Source organism: Leucoraja erinacea, chromosome 31 (genome assembly GCF_028641065.1).
Source record: "Leucoraja erinacea ecotype New England chromosome 31, Leri_hhj_1, whole genome shotgun sequence".
Classification (NCBI taxonomy): domain Eukaryota; kingdom Metazoa; phylum Chordata; class Chondrichthyes; order Rajiformes; family Rajidae; genus Leucoraja; species Leucoraja erinaceus.
The window spans coordinates 18,999,636-19,021,643 of NC_073407.1; the positions used below are offsets into that span (position 1 = coordinate 18,999,636).

At 40.2% G+C, this 22,008-nt stretch overlaps 1 protein-coding gene across 3 annotated transcripts in view; it reads left to right on the plus strand.

The window, feature by feature from the left end:
• Positions 1-22,008, plus strand: part of LOC129712033 (early estrogen-induced gene 1 protein-like) — an 85,277-nt gene that overhangs the window by 28,276 nt on the left and 34,993 nt on the right. For all 3 annotated transcript variants that reach the window (XM_055660170.1, XM_055660171.1, XM_055660173.1), the window contains exons 2-3: positions 18,519-18,639; positions 21,248-21,277. In XM_055660170.1, the coding sequence (XP_055516145.1) occupies positions 18,519-18,639; positions 21,248-21,277 (151 nt within the window). The remainder of the gene's footprint in view (positions 1-18,518; positions 18,640-21,247; positions 21,278-22,008) is intronic.

Consider the following 22,008-nt stretch of genomic DNA (forward strand, 5'->3'; position numbering starts at 1 on the left):
CAGCTGTTGTCCTGGTGCCATTGCAACAACCTAGAGCTCAATGCACTTAAGACAGTGAAATTGATTTATACTCTAAGAGAGCTCCACACCCCCCCCACCCCCCACTGACCATCAACAACATCGTTCTGTCACATCTGTGGAGTCATTTAAGTTCTTTGGAACCATCTTCTCCAGGGACCTCAAATGGGAAGCCACCATCGCTTGTTCAATCAGCTGAGAAGCTGCAACCTGTTCACACAGCCCCCTCCCCGCCCCTCCACCACCCCCCCCCCCCCCCCACCCGTCGACGAATTATACACTGCAAGGGCCAGGGGTAAGATCATCTCTGACCCCTCTCACCCTGGCCACAAGCTCTGAAGGCTACTCGGGACTGTCAAAGTCGCCACGGTCAGACATAAAAGCAGTTTTATTCCATGGGCAATAGCTCTACTCAACAACCAAAAGTCTGTAGCTTCCTTTTCCTCTGGAATTTTATTTCATTCTTCACATGTGTAACTTATAATGTTTTATTCCTAATTGTTAACTGTATATCATGTTGTTAATTGCGAGCACAAAGGCAAATTCCTTGTATGTGTACATACTTGGCTAGTAAAAATGTATTCAATTCAATTAGTTTATCTGAATCGGAAGCGGGCGAGGCCTGGTGGAGTGAGGGGCCGGGAGCACAGTTAGCGCAGGTAGCAGCGGCCTCGGGGGAGGGCGGCGGGAGAGTGGGCACTAGGCTGGGAAAGGCCTGGGCCTTGTCGGCATCAATACGTGCTTTAAAGCAATTAGAGGGAGTGTGTGTGAGCCCTGGTGAGCGGGGGGGGGGGGGGGGTGAGTCTCTGAGCGCGAGTGAAGGTGAGGGGACGTCCCTATGAGTGTGAGCATTGAGGGGTCCCCTGTGAGAACATTGAGGGGGTCCCCTGTGAGTGAACAGTGAGGGGGGTCCCTGTGAGTGTGAACAGTGAGGGGGTCCCTGTGAGTGAGCAAAGGTGAGGGGCTTCCTATGAGTGTGAGCAGTGAGGGGTTCCCTGTGTGTGAGTGGGGAAGACCCTGCGAGAAATTAAGGGTAAACAGGCAAGAAAACTAATTTCTAGGTACAATTATCAAAAAAAATCTGCATAAAGGGGATGCTGCCCCCTTTTACCACTGCCAGGGGCATTGCCCCTTGGAATCCTACCAGCCTGGACTCTCTTTTTCCAGTTTTTTTTTCTCCACCTTATGCCTGTGGAGCATTTCATACGATGCGATAGAAATTTATTCATCCCTGGAGGAAAATTAATTTGGTCATCATAAAGTTGTTACGTTTCCAGCACATTGAAGTGTATAGACAATTAGAAGTGATTTTTTTTTCTCCCAACCTTATGCCTGTGGAGCATTTCATACGATGCAATAGAAATTTATTCATCCCTGGAGGAAAATTAATTTGGTCATCATAAAGTTGTTACGTTTGAATGCAAAAATATGTAAAAATCCATACCATGCCACCGTGAGTGTGATTTTATTTAAACTGGGATTATTTTTGCTAGTGTATGTCAAATGCACATTGAAGTGTATGACAATACACATAGAAGTGATTGACAATTTTTTTCCTGTGTAAAATGTGATATTATTGAAGCCTGCTCATGTTGAGTTCGATGGTGCGTGGTACTTAAACATTTTGTCTAATAAAACTAACTTGAGAAGCAATGATCGAATGGCATAATTACAATTTTACTTTAGTGATGAAGAAAAGTTGCATCAAACAGTATGTTACAACGTTAGCAGAGCAAATCTATATGTCTTATTTCTAAGAAGGCAACTGATTTGGGACATTATATAACTCAAGCGTTAAATTCCCCTGTACAAAATTATTTTCCATTTTCCATGTTACAAATAATTTCTTGGCCTGTGTCAAAGGTAAATGCATATTCCTAATTTTGGCACAAACTTTTCTATCATTATTTCCTTAATGACACAACAGTCTATCACTTTTGTGAAATGTGTTTGATTATAATTGTTTGAATTTTTATTTTATTTTGATTAAGTGCAGTGCACTACAGATTATTAAGCAGGCTGACTGTACAAATGCTGATTCAAGCAAAAAGTTTATTGGCAAGCCAGTCCTGTAGCTTTCCAAATTCAGCTGCACTGGGCAATCAGTTCTCAATAGGGCGGATTGTTCCACTAAATTATTGAATATTTTAGCTGAAACAATGGTTAATCAACAGCAGCTTTTGAATTGTGGAAAAGTGAATGTAAAAAGGTGTCGATCTTAACATGGCACCAGACTGCCACAGCATTGCACAGACAATATTAATCTTATTCCTATTCCACTCGTATTTCACAATACAGTAACTTCGTTGTGTGTAAGAGCTCAAGTTCAGCCTAATTAATCCTTTAGTTGTAATGTCTGCAGTTCTCAGTTGAACACTAAAGTCACATGGTACAGTGATGTTATGTGATTAGAACCGCAAAAGCTGTAGAACCGCAAAAGCTGTAGAATTTTCCCACTTTGCCGAACAATCATTTCTCTTTTGGGAACATTTTTTCTCCCAATCAAAAAATCTACAGAACTTGTTTTGTAATCAGAGATTAAAGATATTATGTGGACTCATTAAAATGCAAAGGAATTGTGTCATTTATGATATTTAGTAATTAACATGGTTGAAAAAATATATAATTGAGCAGTAGCTTGACTAGAGTAGCTTATGAAAATATCAACTCATTTCCTTCAAAGCATGGGTTTCATAGCTTTTGCTGACCTGTTTAATCTCTCAATAAGGCGACATACTAACTTACAATAACAGGAAAATACTCCGGAGTAAGACAATAGGTGGGTGTGTTTTTAACTATGGTAATTAGAGATAACCAGAAGGCAAAATGTCTGCACTTGGCCATGAGATCACATGAAGAGTGAGATCCTTATCTGAACTGTTGGAGGAACCAATGCTATGCCTGATTAGCTCTACCAATTACTGAGATGCTGCACAATTGGTGAGGTGGTGCCATAATAGACAGTATTCCAATTGTAATTGCCTGACGATTAATGAAATGGATCAACCTTGGATCGTTGTTGTGGTACTGTCTCGGACGAGGCGAGTAGAAGGAATGGTAGGGAGATGTTCCTTAGAAACGGGGTTTTAACTCTTTATTAAATCCATGCATAGCACTTGAACCTGGGACCACAGAGCTCTTCAGACCAAAGTGCACACGGAGAAATCTTGTGCCCAGATGTAAAAAAAACCCCAAGGGAACGTGCAAATCTAACTGTTGTTGATCGTTATGTGTCTTAAGGTTGTATATTGTGCAAGGTGTGAGGGATTGTACATTGTCTTTAAAATTAAGAGTTTGAATAAAACCAAGTATACCTTTCATCAAATGTCACCAGTAAGTTTCCAATAAAAGTGCAAATTCTGCAGTACATTCCTACCCCAATAGCCAATCTCACCAATAATATGATTCCTCTTCCATCTGTGTAATGCAATGCAAAGCAATGGAATTGAACTGATGTCAATATTTTATTGACCCGCAACCACTGGATCAGACTTGGAGGGAACCATATTGGTACTGTTGTCTGGTACTGTCAACAGTAGAGAAGTTACTGTCGAACTATTTAAAAACTGAGTTACTAAGTCTTAGAGGACTGACTTTTTTTGTCCAGTCTCCTCTTTAGTGGATGTCAGTGTTATATTGCAACATTTATGAAATGTATTTCGAAGTAAGTCATTGTTTAGAATAATACATAAATATTTATAGTTTTTGTTTTATCTTGATAAGGAAGTTTATAAGCAGAGGAATTTGCAATCAATTGCGCCATCAGTACGTACAGTGTTGACGACTAACCCTTCTTCCTGAGTCTATTTCCACAAACCTTGTGCAGAATTGAAGGAGATGTTTTGAGTTTATAGCCTTATTTAGATCGGAGGTCTTTCTTTAGATTGATTTTAAAAGGCAACTTCAATGCTGTTCAAATGTAGTAATAGATAATATAATGTTTATTAGTGTTCTCCGAATCCCTTCGTGTAGATGCGTTGGGCTACAGATGAATTATGACAGTTTTTTTTAATTTTTTACTTCAATGTTCAGGAATTCTTAGATTTTACAATTTTTTAATTTCTTTTTTAATTTTCCTTTCGCCAACTCTATTTGCGAGTGGTTGGGAAGAGTTCAGCCAGGTTCAGCTTGTTATCTTGCTCCTCCTGCCCTTTTCTTCAAAATTTAAAATTTCATCCTGGCCATTGCTAAACCGCATTTGACATTGATAAATCTGGTTTTAGTCTGTTAAGTCATCGATTTTGTTCCACACATCAATCTATGATTTAATTGAATAGAATTTAATGCATTTCTGTGAGAGATCCACTCCAGTTAAACGCAATCGATGCCGACTAGTTTCCTCTCGGTATGTCCGGAATGCGTTCTCTGGAGATGTTGTAACAATGAAGTTTTTCAAACATTGTGTTTTTGTATGCTGTATGAAGCAGTTCCATTAATTTCTACTTTTCTAATTGCTTGCAAAGCACTGGGGCATTTGTTATTAAAATGTATCTTTTGTAATAGTAAATTGTTGCACTATGACAGCAGTTTTTTCAGTTCTCCTGTAACAAATCACAGCTCCCCACTTTTAAAACTATAATAATACTGGAGCATCATTGCCTCCAAGTCACACGCCACTTGATATCTAATCACATTCTTTATGTGCTGATCACAATCTTAGAATTCTATACTTAACACCGTGTGGTCTGAAATGTTTCAAGTGTGCAGACGACCAAAATCATCTCTTGGGGTGGGTAATATTTGTTAATTGCCGTAGTAGGCCACGATGCAACCTGTCAGAATACTTGTGTAGGAAAGAACTGCAGATGCTGGTTTAAATCAAAGACTGATCAATCTGAAGGTGGGTCTCAACCCGAAACATCACCCATTCCTTCTCTCCAGAGATGCTGCCTGTCCTGCTGAGTTACTCCAGCAATTTGTGTCAACCTGTTGGAATACTTTCTACATTGCATATGTAGCTGTTTGAGTATTCAGTGATATGCTGAATAAAAAATATTAACGTATTAATTAAAGTTAATGTTACAAAATATTTCTCAAAATCTTATCCCTATGGCGTTGAGCAAAACGTTCTGATTAATGCATATTTAATAATCTGTTAATTTAGCAGTGGAGAATACAACTGTGTAATGTGGTTCAATCTCTGATTATAGAGGAGGTCATTGCTATTGGCAAAACCAACGGGGATGTCGGCGGGGTGATATTTTGCTGGGGAGGAGAAATCTCAAGGGTTGCAGCACTCTAAGCAAGTGACATTAAATCAAACCACCTTCTAGTCTGGTGCCACTGATCCTTTTGTGTCTCTTAAGTGCAGGGGGAATCTTCACATTTGCAATTTAAGTTAGCAAAACTGAAAGTAGCTGGTCATTATCATATTGGCTACCATGCTTCCTAAACTATACTTCCAAACGTTTGTATTTAGTCAGCTGCAAAGTGTGTTGACATCCTAAGGCTGTGAATAGTTATGAATGCAGATTCTTTCTTCCCAGTCTGATAATCTGCATGGAAATCAGTGGGAACTTGCTTTATACTGCTTTGACCTTTCCAAACCGGAATATTCCAGTTCATTATCTTGACCTTATTCTTTAGGATGGGAGAAAAGTATTTATTTGGCATCGACCCCTAGTGTCTTGTGCAAACTATTGAATGTGAAGTTGGCTTGGAGCAAATACCTTTTTGTCTTTACTTGCTAAGCATCCAAGATTGACATGTATTTGTTTTAATAGCAGAGGAGGTGTTGATGAGCTTCCTTTCACAGGATTCATTCATTTCTTGATGGTAATGTTTACCATGTTTCAAGTAGCCATATCGTTATTTTTGTTCTACTACCATAAATGCTGAAAGAGATTTTAGGTTTAAGTACTTAAAAATGGAACTGCAGGTTTTTTTAATAAATGTTAAAGCTATGTTGGGTATCCTATCAACTTTTCAGTTCCTGTATATTTTAGTATTGTATCAGACTTGCTTGATGCCACATTCAATCCTATGTTGTTTAAATGTCAAGAGAGGTCACTGTCACTTTTATTCTTGGACTGCATTAAGGATAGGTGATCAAACATACACCACAATAATTCTCAACACTGATGCCCAGCCAGGGTGTGTGCTCATTCCCTTGCCATACTTCCCATATACTTGCGAAGTGTGGTGAAATTCTGGTCTAACTGCATTACAAGTTTGCAGCTGACACCACAGAAGTGGGCTGGATCTCAAACAGTGACAAAACTACATGAAGGAGATAGAGCGCTAAATGACATGGTGTCAAAACATCCACCTCTTCCTCAATGTCAGCAAAACAAAGGAGATGGTTAATGACCTTAGGAAGTGAGATGGCGTATTTCCCTCCAGTTCATTGCAATGGTGCTGTAATTGAGATGGTCGAAAGCTTCAAATACCTAAGTATAAATATCAACACCAATTTGTCCTGGTCCAACCACATTGACGTAGCGGCAAAGAAAGTACATCAAATCCTCCCCTTCCTCAGAAGGGGAAGGAAATTCAGCATCTCTCCAACTACTCTTAACAATTTTTACCAGATACAGGTGCACAACCTTTTATCTGGTGTTCCGGATACCGAAAAGCTCCGAAAACCGGACATTCTTTCCAGGATGTCGTCTGCACACCAAAGCTCGCGTTTGGCGCCAAACTTGACCCGAAACGACCCACGGTCAACCCAGGTCTGTACTACTGTAGCGGCTGCCTCCTCCCCGGAGACCGGGGAGACACTTAAACATCTGTAAATCATTGCTTAAATGTTAGTCAGTTACTTTGGAGGGCTTTTATGCAGTGGTGGGGGGGGGAACTTTAATTCTTAGTCCCCTACCTGGTCGGAGAGGCAGGGAGCGGGCAATGCCTTTCCGGGTCGCCATGCAATAAGCTCCGGAGCGCTGTGGCCGCCGACTCCCAACATCGCGGAGCTGGGTCTGCGGGCGTCCGGCCGCGGGCGGCGCTGGTTGTAGCTCCGACCCCGGCAACTCTACCCGTGGCTGCGCGGCGCTCCAAATCCAGCGCGGCCCGCGGCCGGACGCCCGCAGGCGCAGCTCCGCGATGTTGGGAGTCGGCGGCCACAGTGCTCCGGAGCTTACTGCACGGCGACCCGGTAAGGCATTGCCCGCTACCCGCTGGTATCCCAGAGCTGTGGCCGCCGACTCCCAACATCGCGGAGCTGGGGCAGCGGGCTTCCGGCCGCGGGCCGCGCTGGCTTTGGAGTGCCGCGCAGCCAGGGGTAGAGTTGCTGGGGTCGGAGCTCCAACCGGCGCCGCCCGCGGCCGGACGCCCGCAGCCCCAGCTCCGCGATGTTGGGAGTCGGCAGCCACAGCGCTCCGGAGCTTACTACACGGCGACCCGGTAAGGCCTTGCCCGCCCCCCGCCTCTCTGACCAGGTAGGGGACTAAGAATTAAAGTCCCCCCCCTTCCCCCCCCCCCCCCCCCCCCCCCCCCCCCCCCCCCCCCCCCCCCCCCCCCCACCCCCCCCCCCCCCCCCCACCCCCCCCCCCCCCCCCCCCCCCCCCCAAATCCCTCCAAACCAAACATTTGACTAACATTTAAGCAATGATTCCCCGGTCTCCGGGGAGGAGGCAGCAGCTCCAGACTTTTCAAGCCGACGCGCTACCTACCTAATCTACTCTAAAAATCTTCCATTCCGAAATATTCCGAAAAACGAAAAATTCCGAAATCCGAGAAGTGTCTGGTCCCAAGGCTTTCAGATAAAAGGTTGTGCACCTGTACACCATAGAAATTCAGATGCATCGCAACATGGTATGGCAACTGCTCTGCCCAATACTGCAACAAATTACAGAGTGTTATGACACTTCCCAGCATATGGTGCAAACCAGCCCCCCCCCCCCCCCCCCCCCCCCCCCCCCCCGCCCCGCTGCACATCCCCATACACTTCACTTCGTTCTGCCTTGGGAAAGCAGTGCATTCAAATGTCACTCCCAGTGCATTCAAGGGGCAAGAGAGGATAGTCTCTCAATCACCTGTGGACAGAAGATGCAAAATCTTGAAGGTGGGTATCACCCGTTCCTAGGATGGGTTTAGAGGGGCCAAATGCGGGCAGGTGGGACTAGTGCAGATGGGGCATCTTGCTTGGCAAGTTGGGCCAAAGGACCTATTTTCATGCTGTATGACTATATGACTAGAACAGCTTCTTCCCCACTATGATCGGACTCTCATTTGCTAAGGATGTATTCCCAGTCTCCCAATGTACCTCGTTGTGGCCTTTGCACTTTTATTTTAAACAGTGCTTTCTCTCATGTTGTAACACTATATTCTGCACTCTGTTCCCTTTCTCTTGCACTACCCAATGTACTCCTGTCTGGTATAATTTGCCTGGATAATAGGCAAAACAAAGTCTTCCATTGTATCTCGGCACACGTAATGATAACAAACCAATGTTGTCTGGGCTGTAGATTAGGCTGGATTAGTTTGGGAGTGTATAAATACTTAGTTTTGTGCAATTTGTGAAAAGTGGCTGGAAATAAATAAATGTTCATTATGTATTGTACACTGTAATGCAAAAACTGCAAGTGCTGGGAATATAAAATAAGACGAGAAATGCTGGAAATAACCAGCAAGTCGGCACCTGTGGAAATAGGCGAATATTTCACATTGACGGTTTATCTAGTACTAGTAAAACAACGTTTGCCTGGAATATTAACTATTGCAAGCTATTCCTTTGTTTAGACAGGCTGTGATAGCTTGCTCTATGATGTGGAGTGGTGTACAGTTGTTGCCCTGTATTTCTGGTGTCTCCTCATTCAAATATTTAGCTGCCCCTGTAATTTTGAAAACTTGGCTAGATCATAATTTACAAAATGTTCTGTTTAATTCATAAAGTTAGAAGCTCTGTAACAAAAAAATGCTTGCAATTATTATTGTGCTTGGATAATTACCTGCTGAAATAACATTTACTTTGGGGAGAAATCTGATTTTCCGAAAGTCACATACAGAAAGCAATGCATGACCTAACATTCCTCTTTGCGTAAATGGATGAGATTTAGCTGCGACTATTTCCAAAAGACTGATTCCAACTGAACATTAGCATCCAACCAATGGGTCCAGGTCAAAAGCAAATTATGATTGTTCTTTTAACCCTTTTAAGAATTGATATATACTTTGAATTGATATATTCTTTTAATGATTGGGATTTCTGTCTCATATTTTGTATGAGATCTTTGTTCCTATTTTTGAAAATTACATTTTCATATTTTTAACTATACCCGATATTGAAAAAATCTACAGCTGTATTTCTGTAGGATTGCTTTCAAAAGGTTATTGCGACAAGTTGAAAATAAAATTCACCTGCATCATACTGTGATACCCTACTGATAATGGTCATTAATACAACAATAATGATCTGTTATCAAATTGTTTAATGTTGATTTGGAAACAATGGAAAGTAGGTGTAGCTGAAAAATATGAAGGGCAAAGTAACTTTGTTAGTATAAAAATCATGAGTAAAATCAATATTGTCAAGTACACTTCACTTCAATCTTGCAGGCTAGATTTGATCTGCAGGAATATGTTTGAAATCTTGCCCTTTCTCCAAGAAAAAAACCCATTATGCATGAATGCTATGTCTTTTTTTTAAATCATCTTATCTGCCAAAAAAACGCAAAGGAACCCTTTTCATCCAGCCATCATCAAATAACATATCTCGTCCAAATACTCCGTGAAGTATTCCACCACTTAGCAACACTGACTCTACATATGGAAAATATCTTATGTTCTCTGCCTGCCCTGTGCTATGATTCAATTTTATCTAGAGTAAGTCGCAACAAACAGCTAACAATGGCCTGTTTCCTTTATCATCTTTACTTTTTTGCATATCTTTCATTCATTGAATATATATATCTCTCTACATCATTGTCTATATCTCTTGTTTCCCTTTTCCGTGACTTTCAGTCTGAAGAAGGGTCTCGACCCGAAACATCCCCCATTTCTTCTCTCCAGAGATGCTGTCGGTCCCGCTGAGTTACTCCAGTTTTTTTTGTATCAATCTTCGGTTTAAACCAGCATCTGCAGTTTCTTCCGACACATAGTACCCGTTAATTGGTTTGTATAACTGACTGCTTATCATTGACCATCTGTCATTGTAAATTTTGGCTGAAGAAGCTTTCCGATGGCTGACATGATCTTCAGCGTACTAACATGATTGCAACTCAAGAATGAGGAAGAGCTATTTGGACAAGCTACCGGAAAGCTTGTAGTACAGTGCTGCAAGAAAAACACAGCGGTGTAAATAAAAACGATACACCCATTTTCCTCCTTCCTAACGGTAACCTCTCTTTCGGGTATCATGGTCCACATTGTGTAATCTTAAATTGACAATCTGCATCTATCTTCTCACACTCTGGCTATCATTTTTTTGTATTTACTGTTTTTAGTTGCCTTTTAACAGCTTGGCATTGAACAGAGCATAGCAGGTATTTATAAAGATATGAGAAGCAATCAATGTGACCATCAGAATAGATGGAGCAGACTGAAGTTTTCTTTCAGTTGGAGTTAGAAGATTACAAAAAGACCTTTAAAGTATGGCATTTGACAGGATTGATGTGAATGATAGTTTCCACTTCTAGATAAGTCCAGAACAAGCGGAATCGTGATGTAAGCTAGTCATCAGATGACATAAAGAACTGAAGAGGATTTAGTGCAAAGCAATGATAATGTGGAATTTGCAATCACATGGGTTAGTTGTAGCAGATAACGGTTTAGGTTTATTATTGTCACGTGTACCATGTACAGTGAAAAGCATTGTTTTGCATGCTATCCAAACAGATCAGATATACTATATTTTGGTTCATAGGAAAAAATGTAATGTAAATGTGAGAAGTAGAGAATGGGTAAATATGGGGATAAAGCCAGAAGATACAATTTCAGTGAGAATAGATTTATGATGGGTATAAACATTATACCCTTCTGGAGGTTTTGTTCTGTGGAAGGGTAGGATGAGGAATCATTTTAATCGATTAGTTTTGGTATCTGTATCATTGGGTGCTTGGAATTGGGCTTTGGGAGACATAGCTGCAGTATTAATAGCACCAGATCCACGTGGAAACTACACGTACAGCTGGCCTCGAATCAATAAACATTCATCTTTAGGACTGGGGAGTGAGGAGAAAGAGCCTCTTCGCCCATTGAGGACAAATTTCCAGCATTTCTGCCTGAAGTAATATTGTCATTGGCAGCTGAGATTTGCGCCTTATTTTGCTGTGCAAAAATTGAGCCATATTTGAAAACATAAATGAAAAATAAAACAATGGGTTGTATGATAACTGAAATATGATTGGAAACGTAATATATTGTTATAATTAGATTAACCATCCATAGATTCCTCGTACGTTGTTTAGGTTTGGTTTTGAAATTCCTTATGAATCCGGGACAATGGGATTTTTTGTAATGTGTTTATAATGGGAATTGAAGCTGAGTGTAGGTCTGGTCTCAACTAGTGTTTTTGCCCCATTTTATAATGATTGCAAATGTGTGATTGGGCTGTTGTGTTTCTTTTTTCCATACCTCGAAGACAGCTTATTGTTTGCTGCCATGGAGCTGTCAACTTGGCTATGATTTCCAAGCCTGGTACAGATCTACTCTGCATGACAGCTCCATGAAAAATGCAGACTGTTGCACTAGCAATTGTATTAGACCTTTCTCAAGCTCACCACAGCCTTTGACTTTACCATTTGTCAGGTACAGTGGATAACCCTCCCCGTTTTCAGTTATCCACAGAAATTTATCGGCATCTTATGCTTAGTCTGCAATTGTACACAAGCTGTGATGGTCTACAAAGACCTAGTGGACTGATTTACAAGAAGACAGACCAGATATGGAGAAGGATACATTTCTGATTTGCACAAAACATTTACCCTAGCCGATTCTGGTAACACATTAGAATTCCATGACATTCACAACTTCCAAGGTGATCTAGCCTCTTTAAAAATAGCATAACCTATTTATCTTTTATAGATTTTTTTAAATCTGACCTTTATAAAGCACAAAGTCAATCAGATATTTGTCTATTAAATACATTTTGGCTGCTTTCCATTCTTGATTTCCACCTCTGCAATGATATTATATTGCTCAAGATCTCATAACCTTGAGCAAAGTAGTTTATTTTTGGAGTTTAATTCAGTTACTTAAATATGTTAGTGTACCATAAGTGAGTTAGAACAAGAAATGGTTTGATGTCAGAATTTCCCTGGACGATTCATTGAATGAATACTGGTTTAAAATTATTCTTGTATGAAGCAAGTAATAAAATTTAGAACTCCAAACTGTAGGTACTATAACTATTCCACTGTACAAAGAGAATCTGTGTTCCGATTTCTTAGTTGAAAGGCATGGATTTCTTTACCTCATCCTGTTGCTCTGTATAAATATTAGGCTAGATTAGTTTAGCTTAGTGTTTATTTTTTATCACCTATAGAGATATAGTAAAATGCTTGTTCTCCATGCAATCCAATCGAATCATACTAACATGAGTACAATAGACTCTATCCCAGAACAGCATGCAGGGTATTGCTACATTCCGGTGCCATCGTGCAACTTGTAAGTCTGTTTAAAAATCCCAATCTTGGCTCAAGAAGGTGTGCAATATCACATTTTCTCACTTTACCGGCCAGTGTCCAGGCGGAACTGGATCAATAAAATAGGGGTCAGCCTGACCAAGCGCAACATCTGTAGTGTGCTCTCAATCACTCATTCATCCAGCAGTGGTGGGATTGTGCAAGACTGCCTCTGCCAATACCATGACCCGTGACCACTGCAAATGCATCACCCAACTGACTGTTCTTAACAGTCGTTGGGTCAAAATCCTAGAATTCTCTCCCGAACAGTTCAGTGGGTATGCTCGCGCCTCAAGGACTGCAGAGGTTCAAGAAAGCAGGCCACCAGCACGTGTTCAAGGGCAATTAAATGCAGTCTCCAAAACCCACATCCCTTTAAGAACCATTGAAAAGAGTGCTTGAATCTCCCATGGCTTGGAAGGCTACCTACCAAGTTGTTGGTAAATAGTAGTAGTACAGATGGGTGCTTGATGATTGGTGTGGACATGGTGGGCTGAAAGAGATGTGTCTCTGTTGTATGACTCGGAGAAGCAGGGTCACTGATTTGAAAGCAAGGTTAAAGTATTTAAAATTAAGTTGGGAATGATAATTGTATATTTTTCCTTGGTACTTTCCTGTAGAAAGAAAGGCAGCCGGATGGATATTTAGTACTGTACACGTGAGGAATCAAAACCAAGTGTTTTCTTATGGTAAAGGGGGATCGAGGCCTTGTGATAAATTTACAAAGTTGTAGCACCAGGGTTTAGTCTTCATTATATTATGCATTTGGTTCATATTTTTTGTTTTTCTTTCTACCCATTTGAGTCATGTATAATAGAAATGATCTATGTAAACTTGGCAGGTTGAAGGTGCAAGTGTGTTATTACAAGATGCTGGTGGGAGGTGTGATTACAATGTGACAACATTACATACGCAGTTTCCATTATAAATGTGCATACAGGAATATGTAATGGAGGAGGTTGCCAGGAAATAGTTATTGCTGAAAGATTTTTTTTTTTGCATTTTTTAAATTATTTTACGTGCTTCTCTTTCCAGAACTACTTATAGCAATTTTTGGGCCCCCTTTAGAAATAATTTTTTGAATCCTGCAAATGCTCTCATTACAGATTTGGGTAAAACTTTTGGCTTCTGATACGGGAAGAAATCTTTGTAACCTTTCTCTAACACTTCATTGCCCTTGTTCATACAAGCCTCTTGCATACAAGCCCCATGATTTAACATTTGCCATGTATTTGCTTATATAAGGGAAAATGTCAGTTCCTGGCCTCTGACAAGCTGAGTTTCCCAGGACGCTGGAGTTTACAATATTCGTACTGCTAGTTCAGCTGACTAGAGAATTAGATTCTTCTTTTCACAATATCATAATACATAAATATGTGGAGGATTTTTCCCCTGGATAGAGAAGCTTGAACCAGGGTTCAGTTTCAGAATAAGTCATTCACCACTGAAATGATGAGAAATTTATTTAATTATAGGTGGTGAATACAAATATATGAAATGGGAAAGGGGGTCGGCATTTCAGTCCCTCGAGCTTCATGGATGATCTGATTGTAATCTCAGCTAAACTTTTGTCCCATTGATTCTTCCTCTGCCTTTGAAATTTGCAAAGACTACTTCCACTGCCCTTTGACAAAAAGCACTTTGAAGATATACAGGCGACCTCCACATTACCACCATTTTGTTAACGGAAATTCACTTGCACCAGATTTGCAAATCGCCACCCAATAATTTGAAATGCGGAATAAAATTTGTACTCACTGAATTATAAATATATAAACACTTTTATTTTCAACTCTTGTTTGTTGACACTAGTGCAGATAACGCATTCACATTATGGAAAATAATTATATAGAATTATATAGATAGTTTTGTAGAAAACTGACCCTTCCCTTCCCATAATATGAGGGTCACATGTCCAGCCCTAACGAGAAATTTTGTCTCCTCTGTTTCTAAATGTACGGCAACCTATATTTAATCGAATCCCTGGTCAAGGCCCCTCACTCTGCCTGACCCGCTGAGTTCCTCCCACCTTTTTTTTTTTTTTGTTCAAGATTCCAGCATCTACAGTTTCCTGTCCATTTCAATCAAGTCCCCACTCTTTCTTGTACCAGAGAAAAACCAAGCCTATCTTGCCTTTCCCCATGTCAGCCCACCTACTCCAGATATTCAGAGGTACACAATACTCCAGATATTCTCCTACTTCTAACACATGAAATCCAGAAATAAGCAAAACAATGCAATGTCTATTGTCAGTGATAGGACCATTGTGGGGGGGGGGGGGGGGGGGGGGGAGAGAATCTGAGGAATAATATGATTAATCTGCATTTGGAAAGGCTAAAATTAATCAGATTATCAACCGAGTTTTGATAGGGGAAGATCCAGTTTGACAAAATTAGTTACATTTGCTGAAGATGTAACAAAATGTGTTTTGAGGGCAGTGTGATTGATGTGGGCTACGTAGACTTAAGGCGTTTGACAAAGTCCCACATGGGAGACGGGTCCAAGATGTACGTGAGTCCATGTGATCCAGAACAAGTTGGCAAATTAGGTCCAAAATTGCCTTTGGAACATTGGTATTGTTGATAGTGAGGAGATGGTTGTAAGCTACAGGATGTTGTTAATCAGTGATGGGCAAAGCAATCGCATGTGGCATTTAACTAGAAAAGTGTAAATTAATGCATTTAGGAAGGACTACGAAGGTCAGGAAATGATAGGCTCCTAGGGAATATTGTGGCACTGAGAAACCTCAATGTACAAATGCAAGATTTCTGACGAGCCCAGATAAAGGTTTTGGGCGTTGAAGACATTAAGAATCTATGACTTCATTAGCCAGGGTTTATAATGTTAGAAAAGACACAAAATGCTGGAGTATTTCTCAGCGGGCAGCATCTCTGGAGAGAAGAAATGGGTGACATTTCGGGTCGAGACCCTTCTTCAGACAGAGTCAGGGGAAATGGAAATGAGAGATATAGACAGAGATATAGAACAAATAAATGAAAGAAATGCAAAAAAAGTAACGATCAAGGAAACAGTCCATTGTTATACTGGAACACTAAGGGATGCAAGACAGGGCAGGAAAGTAGTGTCAAGATAGAGTATGAGCCATTAAATTGTTAAATTGTGGAGCAGGTTTGAGAGGCTGAGTGGCCGCCTACTGCTTCCATTTCTTGTGTGCTTTACAAGCTGGCTAAACATTTGTTAATACATTTCACTTAAACCTCTGCAGTTCTTGTGCAAATAGCAAGCCTAAGTTATTTAAACGTTAATATCTATTGCACATAAAAGCCTTGTGAATGGTTGTGTACTTAATCTCAAAAAGAGTTCATAACAAATTTAACTTTAAAGGCTGAAGTAACTCGTTTTATTGTTGAATCGAAGTTGAGGCAGGGAAAGTTAAGAATTTGTTCTGAATTAATCTCCATTGACCATAAATCTGAATGTTAAAATGATACAAAATTCCTTCCATGTCACTGTGGACGTGGCAGATATAGAAGGCATGCATAATGTAAATGTTGACGCTGCATTCATGGAGCAAAATTTTGAAACCAAATTTTTTTTTTGTTCCTCTTGATTCCCAGTGGCTTTGTTTCAAAAGTATAAACAGGGTATGGGGGAGGGATCTTGAATTATTCCAGCATTAGAAAACCTTGTAAATGGAACTTTAGTTGTAGCCTCTGACTTTTAGCAATCCTGTTTACATGCCAAACTATTCATGAGACCACTGGGAACATGATGCAGATTTATTTTTATTTTAAGCGCACCAGTAAAGATTTGATTGTATAAATGTTACATTTTGTGAATAGTTTTGGGCTGTTTTTATCCTATTACCAGAGCGATAGTGCTTCCATTGTAAGTGTATATGGGTGTGGGTTATCTATCAAGATCGATGAAAATAATTGTTGTGTAACTTACAGTAAAGCTCCAACAATTGGCCCGCTCATATTTTTCTGGACTGAGATGGTTTATCTATTAATATCCTAGTGCACTTTAAATCAGGGTTTTATATGTTCCATAGTATTATTATTTTTGAAATGCAGTGTGAAAATCAGGTTCCCAGTGAATAGAAAGGAAGCACAGGGAGTACAGAGAAGGTTCACCAGACTGATTCCTGGGATGGCAGGACTTTCATATGAAGAAAGACTGGATAGACTCGGCTTGTACTCGCTAGAATTTAGAAGATTGAGGGGGGATCTTATAGAAACTTACAAAATTCTTAAAGGGTTGGACAGGCTAGATGCAGGAAGATTGTTCCCGATGTTGGGGAAGTCCAGAACACAGGGTCACAGTTTAAGGATAAGGGGGAAGTCTTTTAGGACCGAGTTGAGAAAAACATTTTTCACACAGAGAGTGGTGAATCTTTGGAATTCTCTGCCACAGAGGATAATTGAGGCCAGTTCATTGGCTTTAATTAAGAGGGAGTTAGATGTGGCCATTGTGGCTAAAGGGATTAGGGGGTATGGAGAGAAGGCAGGTACAGGATATTGAGTTGGATGATCAGCCATGATCATATTGAATGGCGGTGCAGGCTCGAAGGGCCGAATGGCCTACTCCTGCACCTATTTTCTATGTTTCTATCACTCAGTAAGTCACATTATGGACCATTGGGATTTCTGAATAGTGGACGTTTTATTGTATTTGTAGTTGGTGATGTGACTTTGACCAGGACTCAATGCTAAGGATTCTGTATCTGTGCACGGTTTACAAAATTGTTCAGTATTAATTCCACTCAGATTTTTTAAATATTTAAAGTTCTGGGAATGGTATATTTTCCTTTCTTCCTCCCAAAACACTGCAGTTGAAATTTAACATTGACCACTTTGTGTCTATTTTTAAAGAGGCTGAATTTGTTATTTTGTGGAGCTTAAAGAAACACCAATTTTTTTACTTGCCACTGATCTGATTACCACCACTGTGCTGGGCCCATCCGTGATCTTGCCCCTATCAATCAAAATTACTTTTATATTCACCACAGATAAACACTGTATTGCCTGACAGGCCAAATGTGCTAGCTGATTGTTGTGTGCAGTTCACCGCCTCAAGATTGAATTTAGTTTTATTCTCTAGCCTGTTTTCACACGTGACCCAATCTTCCCAGTTTTACAATGTTTCATACTAAACACATATGCCACTCTGAAGGAAAGGTAGTATAAAACATCATCCTGTCCAGTGCACAGGGTAAGAATGTTGTGTTAAAATTGTTGCCAATTAATCATTGCAGCAAAATATGAATTTCAAACTGTATTATGCTGGTCCTGGAAGATGGATGCTGAGAAATAGAATTTATTATTTTTCATTTTGTTTTTGCATTTTGCTATCACAGAAAAAAATATGAAATATAGCAAACCTCTCATACTCCCTGTTTCTTTATTTCTTTGTCTGTCAGTCTGAGTTTCCAGAAGAAAGGCACAATATTTTTTGACCAAGCAAAGCCCAAAGTTGGGTTATGTACGGGACCTTTTCTATGTCCACTGAATGTTTTATTGATGTTTTTTTTGAGCAGTTGGCTTTATCTGACTAAATCTTAATTGCAATTCACTTGATGGAAAATCTATTAAATTGTAACCTCTGTAGGATTGCACCTTTCACAACTGTGGCCGTAACTGCCATAGGCCATATAAAATAAAAAAATCTTGCATTGTTACATGTTTATTGGAGTTTGGAAACTCTCCCACCCTTACTACCTGCAATTTCTTGCACATATTTGCCGATACGGGTATGTTGGTGCTATTAAATAGGGATCTAGAGGTGAACACAACACATACACTGTCTTGATTGGAAGACGTGCACTGGTGTTTATGCCAAAGAACAACTGGTCAAGAGAGGATGGGAAGGATGACACACCCAGGGAAAAACTAATTTTAAGTTATGCTTGATTTAAAATGACATTGACACGGGAATGAGATCAAAGCAAAAACTAACAAATTTGTCTTCTTTTCACAGGGTAGAAGTTCAGCAGAATTGTGTTCGTTGGAAGAAAAAATTTAGTTTCATCTGCAAGATGAGTGCAAATCCAGCAACTGGTGTACTGGACCCTTGTATTTGCAGAGTATCTGTACGTAAGGTAAGCATCTTGGAAATCAAGTCATTTCTAAGTGAATGTTTACACTGAGCTAAATACATTTCCCTTTCTGGTGAAGTGATTGTTTCCACATGATCCGCATTGGTTACAGAAAGTATAGACCAGAGCCTTCGCAAAAGTGTATGATAACCAAATTAAAGTAATGGAGAAACAAAGAACTGCATATGGTGTCTTACCAAACAAGGCACAGTGCTGGAGTAACTCAGTGGGTCAGGCAGCATGTCAGGAAAACAGAGATACAATGCCCTCCATAATGTTTGGGACAAAGACCGATCATTTATTTATTTGCCTCTGTACTTCAGAATTTGAGATTTGTAATAGAAAAAAAATCACGTGGTTAAAGTGCACATTGTCAGATTTTAATAAAGGCCATTTTTATACATTTTGGTTTCACCATGTAAAAATTATAGCAGTGCTTATACATAGTCCCTTCATTTCAGGGCACCATAATGTATGGGACACAGCGATGTAAAGTAAATGAAAGTAGTCATGTTTAGTATTTTGTTGCATATCCTTTGCATGCAATGACTGCTTGAAGTCTGCAATTCATGGACATCACCAGTTGCTGGTTGTCATCTCTGGTGATGCTCTGCCAGGCATGTATTACAGTCATCTTTAGGTTATGCTTGTTTTGGGGGCTAGTCCCCAGTTTTCTCTTCAGCATATAAAAGGCATGCTCAAATGGGTTCAGATCGGGTGATTGACTTGGCCACTCAAGAATTGACCATTTTTTAGGTTTGAAAAATTCCTTTGTTGCTTTAGCAGTATGTTTGGGATCATTGTCTTGCTGTAGAATGAACTGCCGGCCATTGAGAGACTAGTGTTTCTCCCACTAGTCTTACTGACTCTGCCTACATTCTATCATTGTCCCGCCCCCTCCCCGACATTAGTCTGAAGAAGGGTCTCGACCCGAAACGTCGCCCATTCCTTCTCTCCAGAGATGCTGCCTCACCCACTGAGTTACTCCAGAATTTTGTGTTTACCTTCGATTTAAACCAGCATCTGCAGTTCGTTTTTCCACAATGGGTTTTGAGGCATATGTTTGAACTTCAGCAGATAGGATGGGTCTCTCCCCTTCAGAATTCATTATGCTACTATCATCAGCAGTTGTATCATCAATGAAGGTAAGTGAGCCAGTACCTTCAGCCATACATGCCCAGGCCATAACACCCCCACCACCGTGTTTCACACCTGAGGTGGTATGCTTTGGATCTTAGGCAGTTCCTTCTCTCCTCCATACTTTGCTCTTGCCATCACTCTGATATAAGTTCATCTTCGTCTCATCTGTCCACACGGCCTTTTTCCAGAAATGTGGTTACTCTTTTAAGTAGTTCTTGGCAATCTGTAACCAGACCATCCTATTTTTGCAGTTAACCAGTAAACTTGCTTCTTGCAGCGTAGCCTCTGTATTCCTGTTCATTAAGTCTTCTACGGACAGAGGTCATTGACAAATCCACTCCTGAAGAGTGTTTCTGATCTGTCGGACAGATGTTTGGGGATTTTTCTTTATTATAGAGATAATTCTTCTGTTATCAGCTGTGGGGGTATTCCTTGGCCAGCCAATCCCTTTGTGATTAGTAAGCTCACCAGTGCTCTCTTTCTTCTTAATAATGCTCCAAACAGTTGATTTTGGTAAGACTAAGGTTTGGCTGATGTCTCTAACAGTTTTATTCTTGTTTCTCAGTCTCGTAATGGCTTATTTGACTTTCATTGGCACAACTTTGGTCCTCATGTTGATAAACAGCAATAAAAGGTTTCCAATGGTGATGGAAAGACTGGAGGAAAGACTCGGTGCTGAGAGCTCTCTTATACCTGCATTAAGAAGGCAATTAAACACACCTGAGCAATTACAAACGCCTGTGAAGCCATGTGTCCCAAACATTATGGTGCCCTGAAATGGGGGGACTATGTATAAACATAGCTGTAATTTCTACATGGTAGACCAAAATGTATAAAAATACCCTTTAATAAAATCTGACAATGTGCACATAACCACATGTGATTTTTTTTTTTTTTTAATTACCAATCTCAAATTGTGGAGTACAGAGGCAAATAAATAAATATAGGCCTGTCCCAAACATTATGGAGGGCACTTTAGGTGACTTTCACTCTGAAGAAGGGTCCTGACCTGAAACGTTAGCTATCCGTGTTCTCCAGAGATGCTGCCAGTTGAGTTACTCTGGTATTTAGTGTCTAATTAAAAGAATGTTCCCCAATAATACTAAATCACTTTCCATTTTCCACAAAAAGAATAAATCTTATTGGGCATTTTGATCTTTCATTTACCCTTTTTGTTTTTGCTATTCTCAAGGTTTTGGCTCTTAATGCACAAGATGCTTCACCTGCTTATATAGTTGATACGTTTTGTAATCTAATAGCATTTTCATCATCGTGACTGTCGTTTTCCAGTTAAAATCTTGTTGTAAAATTATATTAATTTTTTGGGGGTTTCATTTCAAAATCGGATATCTCTAGAGCACTTTCAGATACTTAACAATATACTAGTGATCTTGCATGTATTCATATTGTCCTTGTATAAAACTAATAATAGATATAAAAATGATTATTAATTCCTCCTATTTTCTTGCAGGAACTCAAAGGTGGAAAGACATTCTCTAAGGTAATGTTACACACCTCCTGCATATGATGTGTGTAAGCCTGAGGCTGTGATGCAAAATCCAAGAGTTTGGTCCAGATGTTAGTACTGTTCAACATTCAAATTGACAAATTGGAAAAGTGGCAGGTTGAGTAGCTGCCTTACAGAACTAGAGACCTGGGGTCAATCCTGACCACGGGTGCTGTCTGTTCAGAAATTATACATTCTCTATGTGACTGTGTGGGTTTTCTCTCGAGGTGCTCTGGTTTCCTCCCGCACTCCAAAGGCGTACACGTTTGTAGGTTAATTGGCTTCTGTAAATTTCCCCTAATGTGTTGGATATTGGGAGCATATGGGATGATCTCTGGTCAGTGCAGACTTGGTGGGCCGAAGGGCCTGTTTCCACACTGTATCTCTAAATTCTAAAGCAAGAAAGAAAATGCTAATTTGTTAGGAAACCGCTTTGCTTAAGGGCATCAATTTATCAAGCCTGCTCCCACTCCTGTTGTAACTACTATTTTTAGCACAAATTTCCACTTGTCAAATCAATTGCAAATGTTGCTTTCAAACCAGAGACTCGTGTTTCAGGTAATACAATTCTTACTCGTGTCAAATGTTTATGGGTTTATTCCCAATCCTGACCTTCAGAACATAATTTCAATTGATACTCCCAATGCTCCAGTGAGTGAATACTGTACTTGTAAACACCATACCCCTTTGGATATGATGTTTAACCAAGATCGGTGCCTGCATAT